Consider the following 15755-nt stretch of genomic DNA (forward strand, 5'->3'; position numbering starts at 1 on the left):
CACTTGTTTATAAAAAAAAAAACCACAAAACATAGAAAATGAACAGCATGCAACTGCACAGCATTTATTTCAGAATAAAATGCCATGTGCCCTGTCTGTGAGAAATGTGCATATACAACTGTAAAAGTCTAAACAGTCTAATTCATTAACTGTGCAGAGCAAGCTGCTTCTGTTTGGAGGTGACTTCTAATGCTTTTTTTTTCCTATTCCATGTCTGAAGGGTTTTTGCCTTGGCACATACTGCCTCTATTCTCTGACAGTCCCATCTCCTTGCTTTTCTCTCTTTCCTAAGGTCTGTAGTACTAGCTTGAAAGAATCAAGCTCTCTGCTCAACGGCATCCTTGGAGATTGAAGGTGAAATGCTGTACAGACTTCCTAATTAATTAACAAAGTGAGAAGTAAGACAGAAAATTACGTTCAGGTCTAAGATGCATGTTCCCAAAGCAACTTGTGATAACAAAGTTAACTGTGTTTGCTTGGGAATAGACATCTGCTGCTGCAACAGTAAACAGTAAAACTTCCTCTGAAGTTTTCGGCAAAATCATGCATACATCTTTGCAAACTCATCAGAAATGACTGGAAGAATTTACTTAGGAAGAATTAATAGATAACAAGAAATGTGAAACAACCTGCTTTATTCAGTTAGAACTACATAATGAAGTTGTCTTGGAGCAGAAGTAGAATACCAGATCTCTAATTGAGCAAACAGCACTTGTGTCATGCGATGAGAGGTGAAAACAATAAAGTCAGGAGCGGGCAAGGAAACAAGCTGAACACAAGAAAACAAGGAGAACTGAGTGGAAAGACTTGATAGATCTATCAAGACAGGTCCTGATAGATCTGCAAGCCTATTTCTGCTTTATTGCCTTGCCTCTCAGCTCAGATGTGTGGCTATAGTTCTACAAGCAATGCACTGTTCTCCATTCCCCTCTGAACACAGCACATGGGATGTGTCAGGAGCATTCTGGCTAGCATGCGTAATGGTAATGAATGCATAGGATGGTGGTTCACTGCTACAGCAGAGGATTATGATTACAGTAGAGATTACTGTAACTATGTTCAAATATTTTGACTACTGACATATGCCGTTCCCACGCTCACTTTCAGTGCCACTTTCTGAGGATTATCTTTTACTCTGAACTTTCTAATTAAAAAGTAGGTTTGGGGCTATCAACTGAAAATCATTGGGTTTGCCTCCCTTCTTTAAGTTCTGGATTTAGTACAATTTTATTACTGTTTGACTTAAGATAACCTATTCATTCTGTTGTGAGAGTTCACTCACTCTATATATTGAGAACGTAAATTTATCTTCTAACTTAATAACCCTGGTATCCCTGCAGTCATCGGGGGAGAGAGGAGGTCCTTCAGTGGCTGTTCATCTCAGCTGCCCTAAAAGAGGAACAGTTGCCTCCAAACCAGAGAAATTATCTGTGTTGTAAGGCAGATACTTCTTGGAATACTTCTTTAAATAGTTCATGACACTGGTTTTAAGTGGATCTTCCCTTTGAAAAATCCATTTTTAGCACCCATTCTTAGTTTTAGACTCCTACAGCTAGGGGCCATCATGGTCCTCAACATAGAAAACTGTCAATTCGTGTATTTCTTGCATATTACCAAAAAAAAAAAAAAAAAAAAAAAAAAAAAAACCTTTTTAAAATAAAGGGAAAAAAAAGCAGGCTCATAGACCACTTCAGACCATTTTGAACTGTGACACTGTGACCTAACGTGGTGCTACTTAGGCTAAAAAATTGTGGGATGCAAAACAGTACATTGCGTAGATGTGATCCCTTCCTTAGCCTAAATTGGTGTTACAGGTGGAGTGGAGTGCCAGTGCATGCTCTCAAGGAATGTTGCCTTGCTAGAAGAGACTAGTATCATCAGCTAGCCTCGCAAGCAGTGGGCAAGAAAAGCTTCCAAAGCTATCAATGTCCCAGATAGACATGTAGATGCTAGAAATAGATGAGCTATTTCAATAAAGGTTTCAATATCACCATCTTCCTCCTCTCCCCAGCTTCTTGTTTATACAAGTAATGACAGATTATACCAGCTCTTAGCTACCTGTGTATGTCATCCCTTTTTCAGTTAATTATCTGTTCAGAACTACTGTTCCATGGGAATTTTTTCTTCTCTTTTTCTGTATTTCTAATTGGCCTATTTTTTTCCTTTTTTTTTTTTTTAATTGATTCTCTTTTCAACTGATAACTGCTCTTAGAAGCCTGATTTTCCAGTTGTTTTTTTCTTTTTTTTATAGCCTTTTTAAAAATGTATGTGATTACTTCTTTTTCATGATTACCCAGCCCTCTCTTCTCTCTGTGTGTTGGTGTTTTCCTGAGGTGGTTCTCAGCAGAACTGTGGATTTTCTCCACCTGCATGGAATAATCTCAGTCAGGGTTGGGATGATTCAGATCACTGCATGGCTGTGTTCTGTTCAGAATATTTTTTTCTGTCAGTTAACTAGTGAGCTGCATTTTTATAGCGCCCAAAAAAAAGCTCAGAATGTCATCTGTGATTAAGTCAAATATATTAAAGAAATCAGAAGTAACTGTTAACATATTTAATCATACTTGATCTCATCAAACTTACCATTTTGATTAAACCTGTTTTCCATAATGCCATGTGGAATGGCATTAATTATGCAACTGTGTTTTGATTCTTTATTGATTGTCTAACAGCAATCTTGCCATGATTGTCTGGAACAAAACACAGCTTATGTGGCCCGTGCTTATGTGCTTCAGTTCTGCTTCTTCTAAATGCTGTCCCCATGTAAGGTTTTATCAATGCTGTCTATTGTCCATTTTGGTTGGACAATTTTATTGTTTAAATTTTGTTTAATTTGATTGTTTGTTTGAATTTTATTTTTTAACTTAGAAAAAATCGGTACTTATGCTTGAAGCATCTCCTGTCCCAGTTATTTCTTCTTGTTGGGTGCCAGTTCTTCTGACCTTTTTTGTATTTTCACTTGATTTTAGGGTTTTGTCATTTGTCTGAAAGAAGAGGCATCAACGAAAACACAGATGTATCTTTCAGTACAAATTAGAATGGGCTCTTTACTTTACCAAAAGTACCAAAGTACTTTACCAAAAGGTCACATTTTTGCATTTGAGATCTTTATTTTATATCTTCATGTAGTTATTTATTTCCCCACTTGGAATTAAAACTTGCACTTTAAAGACTGACAAGTTTTGTATTTCTCACAATATTTTCCCCCCAAGCAGAATGTGGTTTAGCCAACTCACTTCTTTGGGAATGCTGCCCTTTGGCAATTGTGAAAGCTTTTTAAACTACTACTAATTACCATGCGTGCATGTTATGAAATTTCGATGGACAGTTCTGTTGGCTCATACTAGTTTTCCTGCTAGAGAAAATTGTTCATCCTTTTAGGCGCCACATGTGCTTTTGTTTTTCACCAGCATTATTATGGCAAGTTACATAGCCTAAGAATGCCTTACTGTCTATTCAGCTTACCATTGGTTTTCAGTTCATTAATAAAGAAAGATGGGAGTCTTTTTGCATTAGGGAGAGACCTGATACGAAATTATTCTGAAGCCTTTGTAATACACAACCTGTCCGATTTCTAGGAAATCCAGAGATGTTTTGCACAAAGGAATAACGTGAAATCTTCTATTGAAAGAAGTTTGTTTATGCTGTTGGAGCTACGTACTCTTTTGTTCTTTGACACTGCTCTAGAGTTGGTCATGATCTTTCTTACAGTTTGTGTGTTCAGTGACTAATGCAAATGCATTCTGGGTTTGTGCCTTCAGAACGTCCAGTGGCTCTGTACACTTTGAAACTTAATGTATTCCCTGGAGATGAAATTAAAATTAAGCCTCCTATTGTTAGAGGTTGGGGAAAAACCCAACATATGAAAGAATCCATGTGATTACATCTTCCATCTTCTTGTCTCTTTCTTGCTTCCCCACATGTTGTAATCAAAAACTTATTCATATTCACTAAGTTAAAAGTACTTGATTTGTGTATGAAATTTCACTTGTGGTTTCATTAGGGATATATTAATTTCCTGCCCAGATCTTTGGTAGTATGTTACTGTCATTTTCTTCTACTAGCTGCTCATCCCAGAGGTGGCTGTGCTTCCAGCATTGGAATGGGAAAAGATTCAGGAAAGCAAGCAGAGATTGCTTTCACTGTTTCTATTGAAAGTATTTAGAGGCTTTTACAGAAGAGGAGGAAATACTTGAGTAGACTTCCATTTTGTTATTTCTGTGGAACAATTTGGAGGTCTGGGAAAAATCCAGTGTGTTTTACTCTGGTTATCATGACCCTGCAGTTGAGGTGGTGACTGTGCTCCCTTGATAAATTGGGAGCAAACATTACTGCAGAAGGCTGTGGAGTTGCATGGATCTAGAGGAAGGACTGGAGAGTTTGCCCGTGCTAGTCCTTGTACAGCCATTGCATTTGTCTTTATTCTTCTGACTGATACATGTTATTAATAGTACATGCTGACAGGTGTAAGAAAATCTTATTTCACTGCATCTTCTATAGTTGGAATAGCTCTTATATAATTCTATACAGAGTAGTAACCCTGGACTGATTTCTTCAGTGCTGTTGATTTAAAGAAAATAAATAAGATCAACTGGGTTTATATCCCTTCCTTGCATCTTGACCTCAAGAAGAGAGTTTACCTCATATTCACAATTGGATTCCTATTAATTTAAAATTCTATGTAGTTAGTAGTGTGCTATGCTAAAGCACTAGCTTTTAATTTTCATGTGGTTTTCAGTTCTTACGTTAACTTGTGAAGAAAAATGCTGAACAGCACACAGCTTGGAAGTAACTCTAGTACTGACAGCCCCATGCACTAAAAGAACTTTCATACTTGATTTCCATGCAGAATAATCCTGAAATGTTGCTACACTTTTAAGCTTAGTGCATTGAAGCAATATTTCTTTAGCCAAACCTGGCTCTAGCTGATTATGTAAATTCCTTCCAATTCGATGTGCCTTCATCTGTCCTTTGTATTAGGAAGGCACTAAGATGCTTAGTGCTTTTGGCTGCTTTCAGTCACTCAAGCTGGTGAGTGCTACTCTCTAAAGAAGGCAAGGAAAGCTAAAGGTGACCTCCACAAAATAAGTCTGGGGGATGGCAGGGGAAGGAATGATCACAGTCATTGGAAGAATACTGATAGGAGCAAGCTGACATAGGGCCTACAGTGAGCAGCCTCTGGAGCAATAAGCCTGCTAATCCTGCCTGGAAAATTGAGTTACTTTTTCAGAAATGACGAACTACTGAGGTTACGTTTTCTTAATTGTTATTCCCAGTGCCCCCTGCAAATTTACACTTGAAAACGTCTGTTGAAAGTTCAATTCATGATCTCAGTAGTGTAGCAAGTAACATTTGAAGAGAACAAGATCTGGAAGAATATCCAGAGTAAGTGGCTTGGTTTGCTTTGCCTTGGCTGGTAGTTTCAATAAAAAATCAAAATGCATAGATTGAAACCTTATCGTCTCAGTGTAAGAAGCAGCGAAACAGTAAAGCTTGTCAGGGCCAGGGTCACTAAGCTGAATCTGTGACTTTCCTTCAGTACCTTGTTAGTCCTCCTGTCTCTTCAGAGGGCAAGGGACCCAGTCTTTTGTTATATCCTGATCGGTTACTTATTTTTAAACATCCTTTTTCTCTCTGCCCCCCGAAAAAGCAGAGGATAGCAGATAATCAGGAGAGTCAAATGACTATAGAAGAAAGAAAACACCTGATCACAGCTCGAGAAGAAGCCTGGAAGTCCAGGGGAAAAGGCGCAGCAAATGACTCCACGCAGTTCACTGTAGCTGGTCGAATGGTAAAAAAAGGTCAGTGATGAAATGATCCCAATATAAACAAGCCACTGCTTATCTGTCTAGTCAAAATAAAGTCAGGCTAAAGTTAAGCAGAAACAGTATCCATGTTTAGCAAGAGGAGGACTGTTTATATTCAACCGAATATGGTGTCATGAGGCCATTCTCTTGAGCTTCTTGTGGCTCCCAGTACTGATCTGTTTTGTTCTGCCCTGTTGCACTACCATCCAGTTACAACAGGGATCTGTCCGACTGGTGATCATCAATCACTTCAACATTCATGTGCTTCATCTTTCTGTCCGATGCAATCCAAAGGGCACAGTTGGATTATCCTTTCTTATTTATTTATTGTTTAAAAACCCAGGTGCTGTTTCTGTGGAAAAGTTGTGAAATCTTGGTGTTGCTGGCACTTTCCCCACTCCGAGGGTCACTGGGAATATGTAGGAAACACATGTTATTTTTATGGTTGCTGTTTCAGACAACAACTTGGCTGAAGAAATCAGTGAACATATTTTTGCATAGAATCTGGGAGTAGAAATGACATGGGAGCAATGCTGACATTTTTGGGATCTCTTGAATTCAGCCAGACTCTGTTTCCAGATGCAGCCATTCTCCAGAAGTGGAAAGAAATATGTGAGGGTTATCCATGGTAGAAACACAGCTGTTCATGCACTGGCCCTGGGAAGGTGATAGTTTTGGAAGAAGGTGCCTAAACTGATCTCTTGTAGTCAGAGAATACTAAAATCTGTTCCATGACAAGAAGCTGGCAAAATTCATGGTGGAGGTACTGCAAGAGGGAACAACTCCATTTGCAATCCAGACCATATTCTGTTGGAAAACAAACAGATTGTATTAAGAATTTCATTTATTAGCAGAGTACTTTAGCTGCTGCTTACACTGTTTTGTGTTTTGCTTTGATAACTGACTGCTGTTTGTTTCAAGACTAACCTATTTTGGTGGGTCACTGAGAAAAAGTGGTCAGTTGCCCACAGACTGCTGGCTGAGATTTTATTTTACCTAAAAAAAAATAAATAAATAATTGGTCTTTGGAAAGGAAGGGAAGGTGATAACGTTCACCCTTAATGGGAAGTGAAAAATACCCAGAAAGGATCTCTTTAGGTGCTGTGATCTGTCTTGTGGAGAAGAAAGGCATTCTTGTGACAGCGACATCAATAAAAGTAGCCCAAATGAGATTTTATGCAGATGTGTGCTATTTTTGTTGCCAAGAAGAGGAAATTATCATGATGGGTTTTTAATTTAAGGGATGATGAGAAAGCACTGCAAAATTAGATCCTTGTTATATACATGTGCACAGATGCTGTATTTTAATTGATTCTTACAGCTTGAAATTTTAAATTCCTTAATTGGAAGGTGATTCTTGACTAACACATGAAGTAGATCTTGTAGTCTTGTGGATTAAGTCCTGTTAGAACTGCTTAAAAACTGTGTCCTCTCAAATATGTCTTGCTGAAGGCATTACAAACTGACTTGCTGAAAAATTGAATCTCTTAGGTAGAAGGGAAAAACAGTGTTTGTGGAAAAGCTACTGCATTATATAATAAATCTATCTTGGTGTTTAGCAGTTAAGACTTGTTAGGATTTGAATTAAAGGCAGTGGAAACATAGTGTATATTCTCTCAGTACAGCGCTAGTTTATCTGATCAAAACAACTAAGGATTGAAATTTATGTGGCTCTCTAATTAGTAAGCTATGGCTAGGTGAAAAGTAGGCATTAGAGGAAGGCTTAAAGTATCATTTCCCTCCATCACTGGAAACCTAGGCAGCAATGGTTAATTGACAGAATTATTTGATACAATATGCTTTTCCACCTAATCAAAAACACTAAATTGGTAGTGTGCCATTTCTTTTACTGTGTCAGTGGATTCATATCAAAAGAACAAAGCATTCATTTTTTTCTTCTGAGTCCGAAATAAATTGGTTCGTGATTATTTCATGATAATTATAATTTCATGATAATAAAAATGAACAGAAGGGAGGACAGTACAAATTCAGTGGGTAGACTGCTTGCTTTACATGGTGAGGGCATCCATTTCCACTTGTATTTCTGTGTGTCCTTAAAAACAACAACACACACACAAAAAAGCCCCTCAATCACACACAAAAAAAACAACCATGCCCAAAAATTACTGTTTAATCTACAGACTGTATTCACAAGTCAGATGCATTCTCATAGATCTATTAAGACTGGGTTTTGATTTAAAAGGGGACAGGAGACACCACACCAAGGTCTGGAAGGTTTCACTGCCATTTCTGTATCTTTCGAACAAAAGCAGTTGTGTATTTCTCACACGTAGCCTGGAGTAGAACTTGAGTCTAAAATGTAAAAAAGTGATGCTTCAAAAAGAGCACACTCCAGCATCCCTGATACAGCAGTGGTGGAGGCTGCAATAGGATGAGGGACCATAGGAAATGGCGAGGCCCATCTGCTTTCCCTAAATAGCTCACCTCCTGTCATCACTGTTGGAGATGTGGGATAAGATGGGATGGTGTTTTTGATATTCTCTGTTCTTATGCAGGACTAGCTTCTCCAAGTGCACTAACACCAGTAGCATCCCCTTACAGTAACAGGCAGAAGTCTACCACTCCGGTTACAAAGCCTTTGGAAGGTAAGGAATAGACATGGCTGAAATAAGTCCAGGAATTTTTTTTTTTAAACTTCCTATCACTAAACAAGTTCTGCATTCTGTTTTGCTTAGAAATTGAAGCTAGGCCTGATATGCAATTGGAATCAGATATGAAGCTTGACAAGCTGGAGTCATTCTTGGGAAGGCTGAATAACAAAGGTCAGTAGTTACCAGAGAAGGCAATGTGTTCATTCTGACTTCACTAAATCACTTAAAGTACTTCTAGTCCTTACGCTGATACATTATATATATACAGCAAAATAAATCACAACTGCAAAAAAAAAAAAAAGCAAACCAAACACCACTCTTTATTATTCCTATTTGCTCTTGTTGTGAGCAAAATTCTTTAAATCCATGTTCTCAAGTCACTCTGGATCATACTTGAAGGTATGCAATGAGACAGCTTCAAATGTTGTTGAACTTACTGATCTTATTTGAGCTGTGCTTATTTGAGCTGTGTTTCCATCTCATATATCAGTCTTCAGTGTTGTAAAAACAAAAATTCTTTTGTGAATAGTAGAGTTTCAAATAGCAAAAATAAATGTATTTACATTTCACCAGCAGAGGCAGTAGCACAGTGGAATGATTGCTTTAGACTCAATAATCTCAAGAATTGATTTTGTACTTGAAGCTCCAGGAGATTTTTGGAAGGGAAGGAGTTATTTGGTTGGAGGAAGACAGAATATACAAGACGATAAAATGCACATATATCCTCCTTCCAAAATAACTCATTTTTAATAGCGCCTAATTTTGTTTTGGCCATATTTCCCAACCATTTTTTAACAGGGATTATTGTATATGAGTAAGGTATGCTCCTTTTAATCATTTATTTTTCAAGAGACACTTCTATTGTGTTTCCTTCAAATTCCATCAGTCAGTGAGAACGAAACTAAAACCACAGCAAGTCATATTTACCCCTTACTGAGTTAGAATCTAGTGTGATTATTTATTGGGTGGGCTGTTTTTTTGTTTTTGTTTTTTGCCTACAGTTGCTGGAATGCAAGAGACAGTGCTGACAGTTACAGGAAAATCTGTGAAAGAAGTGATGAAGTTGGATGATGATGAAACATTTTCCAAATTTTACCGCCATGTGGATTTCCCTTCCTCCTCAGTGCCTTTGGACCTTGATGAGGACTTTGATGCCATCTTTGATCCTTATGCACCAAAGTAAGAATTACTCTTTTCACTGCTTGGAATGCAGAAATAGGAATGGTGGTCAAAATGTTCGGCTTTAAGTTATCTTGTAGATAGTGTTGTACAGGACATGTCTGTTTCCACTACATTTTTCTAAATCCAGCCTTCTGCCTGGATCAGTGAACTAATTCTGGTTTCCTCACAAATGTCATACTCTAAATCAAGCAAATCTCTTGTCATTAAACTCTTACGATTTATCAGTTATCAACCAATAATATTAAACGCTGCTTGTTTTTTCAGGTTAATATCCTCTGTAGCAGAGCACAAACGTGCAGTAAGGCCTATGCGCAGGGTTCAGTCCTCCAGAAACCCCCTGAAAATGCTGGCAGCAAGAGAAGATATTCTTCATGAGTACACTGAACAAAGGCTGAATGTTGCCTTCATGGAGTCAAAGCGAATGAAAGTAGAAAAAAGTAAGTTAACAAGGTGGTTTATGGAAGCCACTGTCTTGCTAATTTAATTCAAACCAAAACTAAACAAAAAGCAAAAACCACAACTGAAGAAATAGATATTCTCCAAAAGACCACAGATTGGTTAAGGTATAAGACTGAACGTAGATTGGCCGAGGAGGCTTGGAAAAAAGAGTTCACTTGACTTCCTCAGGGAACACTACTTGCAGCATCTTCCTCTGTGTATTTATTTATTGTTAGCACTCACCTTGTGCAGAGGTAGAGCAGTTGTACTTGCAGGTGAGGACAGGAGATCAAGCAAAGCAAATCTGACAATATGCTACAGGGGCTGGAGGGAGCTGGGAAGAATAGATAAATGTTCAGGAATACTAGCCTCAGTTTTGGGTCCTTGGTTTTTCTCAACCTGGAACTAGCCAGGTTAATTTCTATAAAGGATCTGTGCTCTGTAGCAGGGTTTTGTGTTTTGCTTATGACATTGCTTTCTCCTGATAACCAGACTTGACAGCAAGACAAATCACTGTAAAATTTGCTCAAAGATTAGTCAAGCCACTTCTAACATTTGGGGTATCAGTTTTCTTTATTATGTTTGAATAAAGGGAGGTCATCTCTTAAGTATTGCCTGTATTGATGAAAGACTAATTGTGTGTCTAATATTTTATTGCATTTCATGGGAAGCATTTCCATGAATTATAAATTCATAAACTGCTTTGTCTTTGGTAGAGAAATAAGCAAAAGCAGCAAAGCATTTAAGGCTTGAACTGTACAATAAAAAATGAATAGGACTTTGAAATGCAGATTGCTGTTGTATCACACTGGCTGAGACAAATCTGAAGTGAATTTCAGTTCATTAGCGTTGACTACTTGGCTCTCTTTCACATTTAATCATGTTTATGGCACTGAGGATCTACACAATACTTCATAACACACCAGATAATACTAATGCTGGTGTATCCACCGAAGTTTATAATTCCAATGCAAATTGTTTAGTCTGTGATGATATTTAGAAACTTTAGGTACTGGTAAACCCACAAAGCTTTTATGGTAGCAATTAATCTAAGTTCAGCCTGTTTTTGCTGTTGCTGTTGAGGAGGGGAAAATTGCAAACATTTGAGAAAACATTTTTTTAATGCAATAACTGAAGCTATTTGAATATAATTTATCCTCATTTACATGTGTTTTTTATCCAACTTTGTTTTGTTTTGTTTGTTTTTAATGTAAAAGTGTCTGCAAACTCAAATTTCTCAGAAGTCGCACTTGCTGGTTTGGCAAGCAAGGAGAACTTCAGCAACGTTAGTCTGCGGAGTGTTAACCTAACAGAGCAAAATTCTAACAACAGTGCTGTGCCATACAAGAAGTTAATGCTGCTGCAAATTAAAGGTATGCTAGAACTGCATTCATTGTCTGTATATATTAAGCTGATTGCAGTGGGTGGGAGTTGCTGTTATGGCTGAATGCTTAGTTTCTAGGAGGTGCGCAGCTCAAGATTTATGCCTAAAAGCTAAGAATAGTGAGAACTGTGCAACAAATGAAAACCCTTTCAAATAGGCTTGCATTTTCATCACTGATGTGTCTTTTCTAAGGAGAAGACAGAATGTTTCAGGAATTGTAGCCTTCTGTGGAAATCTTTGAACTGCCTTCTAGTTCTTTTAGTGTTTAGCATAGCTTGGAAATGCCTTGATGGTGTTCTTGCTCCACTTCCTTCCACTTCCTCCACATGCAGAAGAAGTCGAGCAGAGCAGGCAGGCAACTGGCATCGCTGAGCAAGGATCTGCAGCTTAAACTGGGGGAAAAGAGAGGAATGTACTATAAGTAGAAGCAAGGCTGTGTAGCCTGGGAGGAATATAGGAACACTGTCTGCATGTATAGGGATAAGATCAGGAAAGCCAAGGTGTAGATGGAGCTGGACTTGGCAAGGGATGTGAAAAATTACACAAAGGGGTCCTACATAAACAGGAGGAAACATACCAAGGAGAGTGTTCCCCCTCTGATAAATGAGGATGGAGAACTGGCTTCCTCAGGCATGGAAAAAACTGAGGTGCTCAATAAGTGCTTTCCCTCAAGTCTTCACTGGTGATCAGGCTCCCCATGTTTGCCAGGACCCTGAAGCTCGAGGTGTGGGTCAGAGGAGCAGACTCCATCCCACTGTAGCAGTGGAATAAGTCTGAGACCTCCTCATGAAACTGAATGTATATAAATCCATGGGGCCAGGTGATATGTATCCCAGGGTTCTGAGAGAGATGGCTGATGTGGTTGCTGACCCACTCTCTAACATATTTGAAAAATCATGGCTGTTGGGTGAAATCACCAGTGACTGGAAAAGGGGAAATTTTACTCCCATTTTTAAGAAAGGGAGAAAGGAAGACCTGGGGAATACAGCCTGGTGAGCTTCACCTTTGTGCCTGGGAAGATCTTGGAGCAGATCCTCATGGTTACCATGTTAAGGCACATACAGTGATCCGAGATGGCCAGCATGGCTTCACCAAGGGCTGATCTTGTCTGATCAGTCTGGTGGCCTTGTATGATGGAGTGACAGCATCGGAGGACGGGGGATTGGTGGTGGATGTCATCTACCTGAACTTCTGTAAAGCCTTTGACATGGTCCCTCACCACATCCTTCTCTCTGAATTGGAGAGGAATGGATTTGAAGGATGGACTGTTTGATGGATTAAGAACTGGTTGGCTGTTCGCAACCAAAGGGTTCTGATCAATGGTTCTGTGTCTGGGTGGAGGCCAGTTGTGAATGGTGCCCCCAAGGATCAGTCTTGGGACCAGTGTTCTTCAGCATCTTAATCAGTGGCATAGATGATGGCATCAAGTGCACCCTCAGCAAGTTTGCAGACAAGACTAAGGTGAGCAGTGCAGTTTGTACACTGGAAGGAAGGGAAGCCATCCAGATGGACCTGGACAGGCTGGTGAAGTGGGCCCATGTGAACCTAAGGGGGTTCAACAAAGCCAAGTGCAGGGCCTTGAATTTCGTCTGGGGCAGTCCCAAGTATTTATATAGACTGGGGGAAGAACTACTTGTGAGCAGCCCTGCGGAGAAGGGTTTGGGGGTCCAGGTGGACGAGAAGCTGGACATGAGCCAGCAGTGTGCGCTTGCAGCCTGGAAGGCCAACTGTGTTCTGAGCTGCATTAAAAAAGGGCTGGCCAGCAGGGAGAGGCAGGTGATTGTCCTCCTCTACTGAGCTCTTGTCAGGCCCCATCTGCAGTACTGCATCCAGGCGTGGGGCCCCCAGTACAGGGAAGATGTGGAGCTCTTGGAACAGCTCCAGAGGAGAATGGCCACCAAGATGATTAGAGAGCTGTAGCACCTCTCCTCTGAGGAAAGGTTGAGAAAACTGGGCTTGTTTAGCTTGGAGAAGAGAAGGCTCCAGGGAGACCTCATTGTGGCCTGCCAGTACTTGAAGGGAGTGTATAAACAGGAGGGGAAATGACTGTTTACATGGGTTAATAGTGACAGGACAAGGAGGAATGGTTTTAAACTAAGCCAGGGGAGATTTAGGTTAGATATTAGCAGGAAGTTTTTCACCCAGAGGGTGGTGAAGCACTGGAACAGATTGCCCTGTTGTGGATGCCCCATCCCTGGAGGCATTCAAGGCCAGGCTGGCTGTGGCTCTGGGCAGCCTGGTCTGGTGGTTGGCGACCCTACACATACAGCAGGGGGGTTGGAACTAGATGATCATTGTGGTTCTTTACAACCCAGGCCATTCTATGATTCTGTATCATAGTAATGTATCTGATTCTTCAAAATAATAGCTACTTGGGCTAAAACTCATAAAACTTTTTACTGACTACAGACTGTGCCATGCCTTCTTGAGTGCATACAAGTGATCCTAGAATTTGGCTGTTTTTCTGCCATCTATTTAACTGATTTCTTTCCATAGAACATAAAGTTGTTAAAGCAAGAATGGGAAATAATATTAGTTGATAGGAGGCAACAAATTTTGCTTCCTGTAAGTAAATCCTACTTCCACCATTATATTCTTTCATTCTTATTTAACAGACTTTTTCCATGTATTTTGCTTACTGTGCGGGGTTTGTTTGTCTTTCATTCAAAATGATTACATCTTGGCATTTGATGGCAGTATTCATGAGAATATAATTAGCTTTGGTTTATCTTTAGGAAGAAGACATGTTCAAACAAGATTAGTTGAACCAAGGGCCTCATCACTGAACAGTGGAGACTGTTTCCTATTGTTAACTCCACACCTCTGTTTCTTGTGGGTAGGAGAGTTTGCAAATGTCATAGAAAAAGCAAAGGTTAGTACTAGTTCATTTTTTAATTTTTTTTTAGATCTGACACAGCATGAACATGTTTGATGTAAATGAGCCTTGGTGCCACTTGTCTTGTAAGGTTGTATGCAGCTGAAAGTCAGCAATGGGTAGCTATGCAAGTTTCCCGTAAATATGTTTTAGCACTGTGCACTGAATGAAAGCTGGTGTAGACATGTGTAGGTTGCAAATCTGTGAGAGAAAAGAGGATATCCTCAGGAAATGGATTTGCACGCAAACAAAAAATAGTCTGTATTGCAGGATGTCCTTTTTATTTCTATTCTTGTTAAGATCAAGCCTCGTTTTAAGGCAAATGAAAGAATGAATGTATTTCTGTAACTTTTTCTCTAGAATCTGTTTATTTGGTGTATCTCTTATTTGGTGCAACCAAATATCTACTTTTGCCTTCTCTCAGAATGCACAAGTATGCCTAAGACTTATGCAACCCTGTTCAGATAACTGTTAATCTTTTAGGCTTCAGAACTTGCAACTTTGATTCAGACAAAGAGGGAACTTGGCTGTAGAGCTTCTTATATACAGACTATAGAAGAAGGAATAAACACCCATACCCATGCAGCCAAAGACTTCTGGAAACTCCTTGGTGGCCAAGCAAATTACCAGTGTAAGCATTCTCATGTTTACATTATGTCATATTTTATCACAGTAAAATAATTGAGTTGGTTCTCTCTACAAAAAAAAAAAAAATAATTAATTATTTTGGACAATCTTTTCCTTAAGCTGCTGGAAGACCTGAAGAGGATGAAATGTATGAAGCTGCCATAATAGAAACTAATTGCATTTACCGTCTTGTAGAAGATAAACTCATTCCTGAAGATGACTACTGGGGAAAGATGCCAAAATGTACCCTGCTACAACCAAAAGAGGTATCGTGCCACTTACTGCTCCTGTGGTAAGTGCAGGAACAGACAGCTGATATGACTGCAAATGCTCATGGAGATGTTCGCTGAAAATGGGCTCCTCTGTGCTTGGGAAAAGCTTCTGAATATATTGTTGTATAGAGCTTGCTGCAGGTCTTCAAAAATCTGATCATATCTTTAAAGTGAAATACTGTTATAGGAAATGTTAATCTTTTAGTCAACAGTGGCTCCTTTCACTCTGAAGTCGTGAAGTACAAAACAAGTAGCACTTTGGTAGCATTTACTTAAGTACAACTCAGACCAGATGTCCAAAATAAAGACAAGATTCATTTTATTGAATGTACTGACGTTGCTGGTTATTGGCTGAGCCAGTTACCCAGGCTGTATGTTCTGTCAGCATTTCCCTGTTGCAGGAAAAGTATAGGTGTAAACCTTAGGGAAAGTTGCTGTAGTCAGATAGCATTTGGTCACAGAACAGAATCAGTTCTTGCCACAGCTCTCTGGTCTGCTAGCAACTTAGCTACCACCTAAGGATACACCTCATAGCATCCCCAATACTTAGTTCCAGTC

General features: G+C 39.4%; 1 protein-coding gene across 9 annotated transcripts in view; it reads left to right on the top strand.

Annotated features, from left to right (window-relative positions):
* The window catches only part of SVIL (supervillin), a 134332-nt gene that overhangs the window by 104354 nt on the left and 14223 nt on the right, over window positions 1–15755 (top strand). For 6 of the 9 annotated variants that reach the window (XM_090143042.1, XM_090143041.1, XM_090143038.1 and 3 more), the window contains 9 exons: window positions 5654–5801; window positions 8324–8413; window positions 8504–8590; window positions 9421–9598; window positions 9866–10038; window positions 11257–11412; window positions 14159–14295; window positions 14782–14929; window positions 15046–15191. In XM_090143042.1, coding sequence (XP_089999168.1) covers window positions 5654–5801; window positions 8324–8413; window positions 8504–8590; window positions 9421–9598; window positions 9866–10038; window positions 11257–11412; window positions 14159–14295; window positions 14782–14929; window positions 15046–15191 — 1263 coding nt within the window. Of the gene's footprint in view, window positions 1–5650; window positions 5802–8323; window positions 8414–8503; window positions 8591–9420; window positions 9599–9865; window positions 10039–11256; window positions 11413–14158; window positions 14296–14781; window positions 14930–15045; window positions 15192–15755 lie in introns of all 9 variants that reach the window. The other 3 variants (XM_090143039.1, XM_090143043.1, XM_031616060.2) reach the window with 1 other exon arrangement.

Source organism: Phasianus colchicus, chromosome 6 (genome assembly GCF_987193195.1).
Source record: "Phasianus colchicus chromosome 6, bPhaCol1.hap1.1, whole genome shotgun sequence".
Classification (NCBI taxonomy): Eukaryota; Metazoa; Chordata; class Aves; order Galliformes; family Phasianidae; genus Phasianus; species Phasianus colchicus.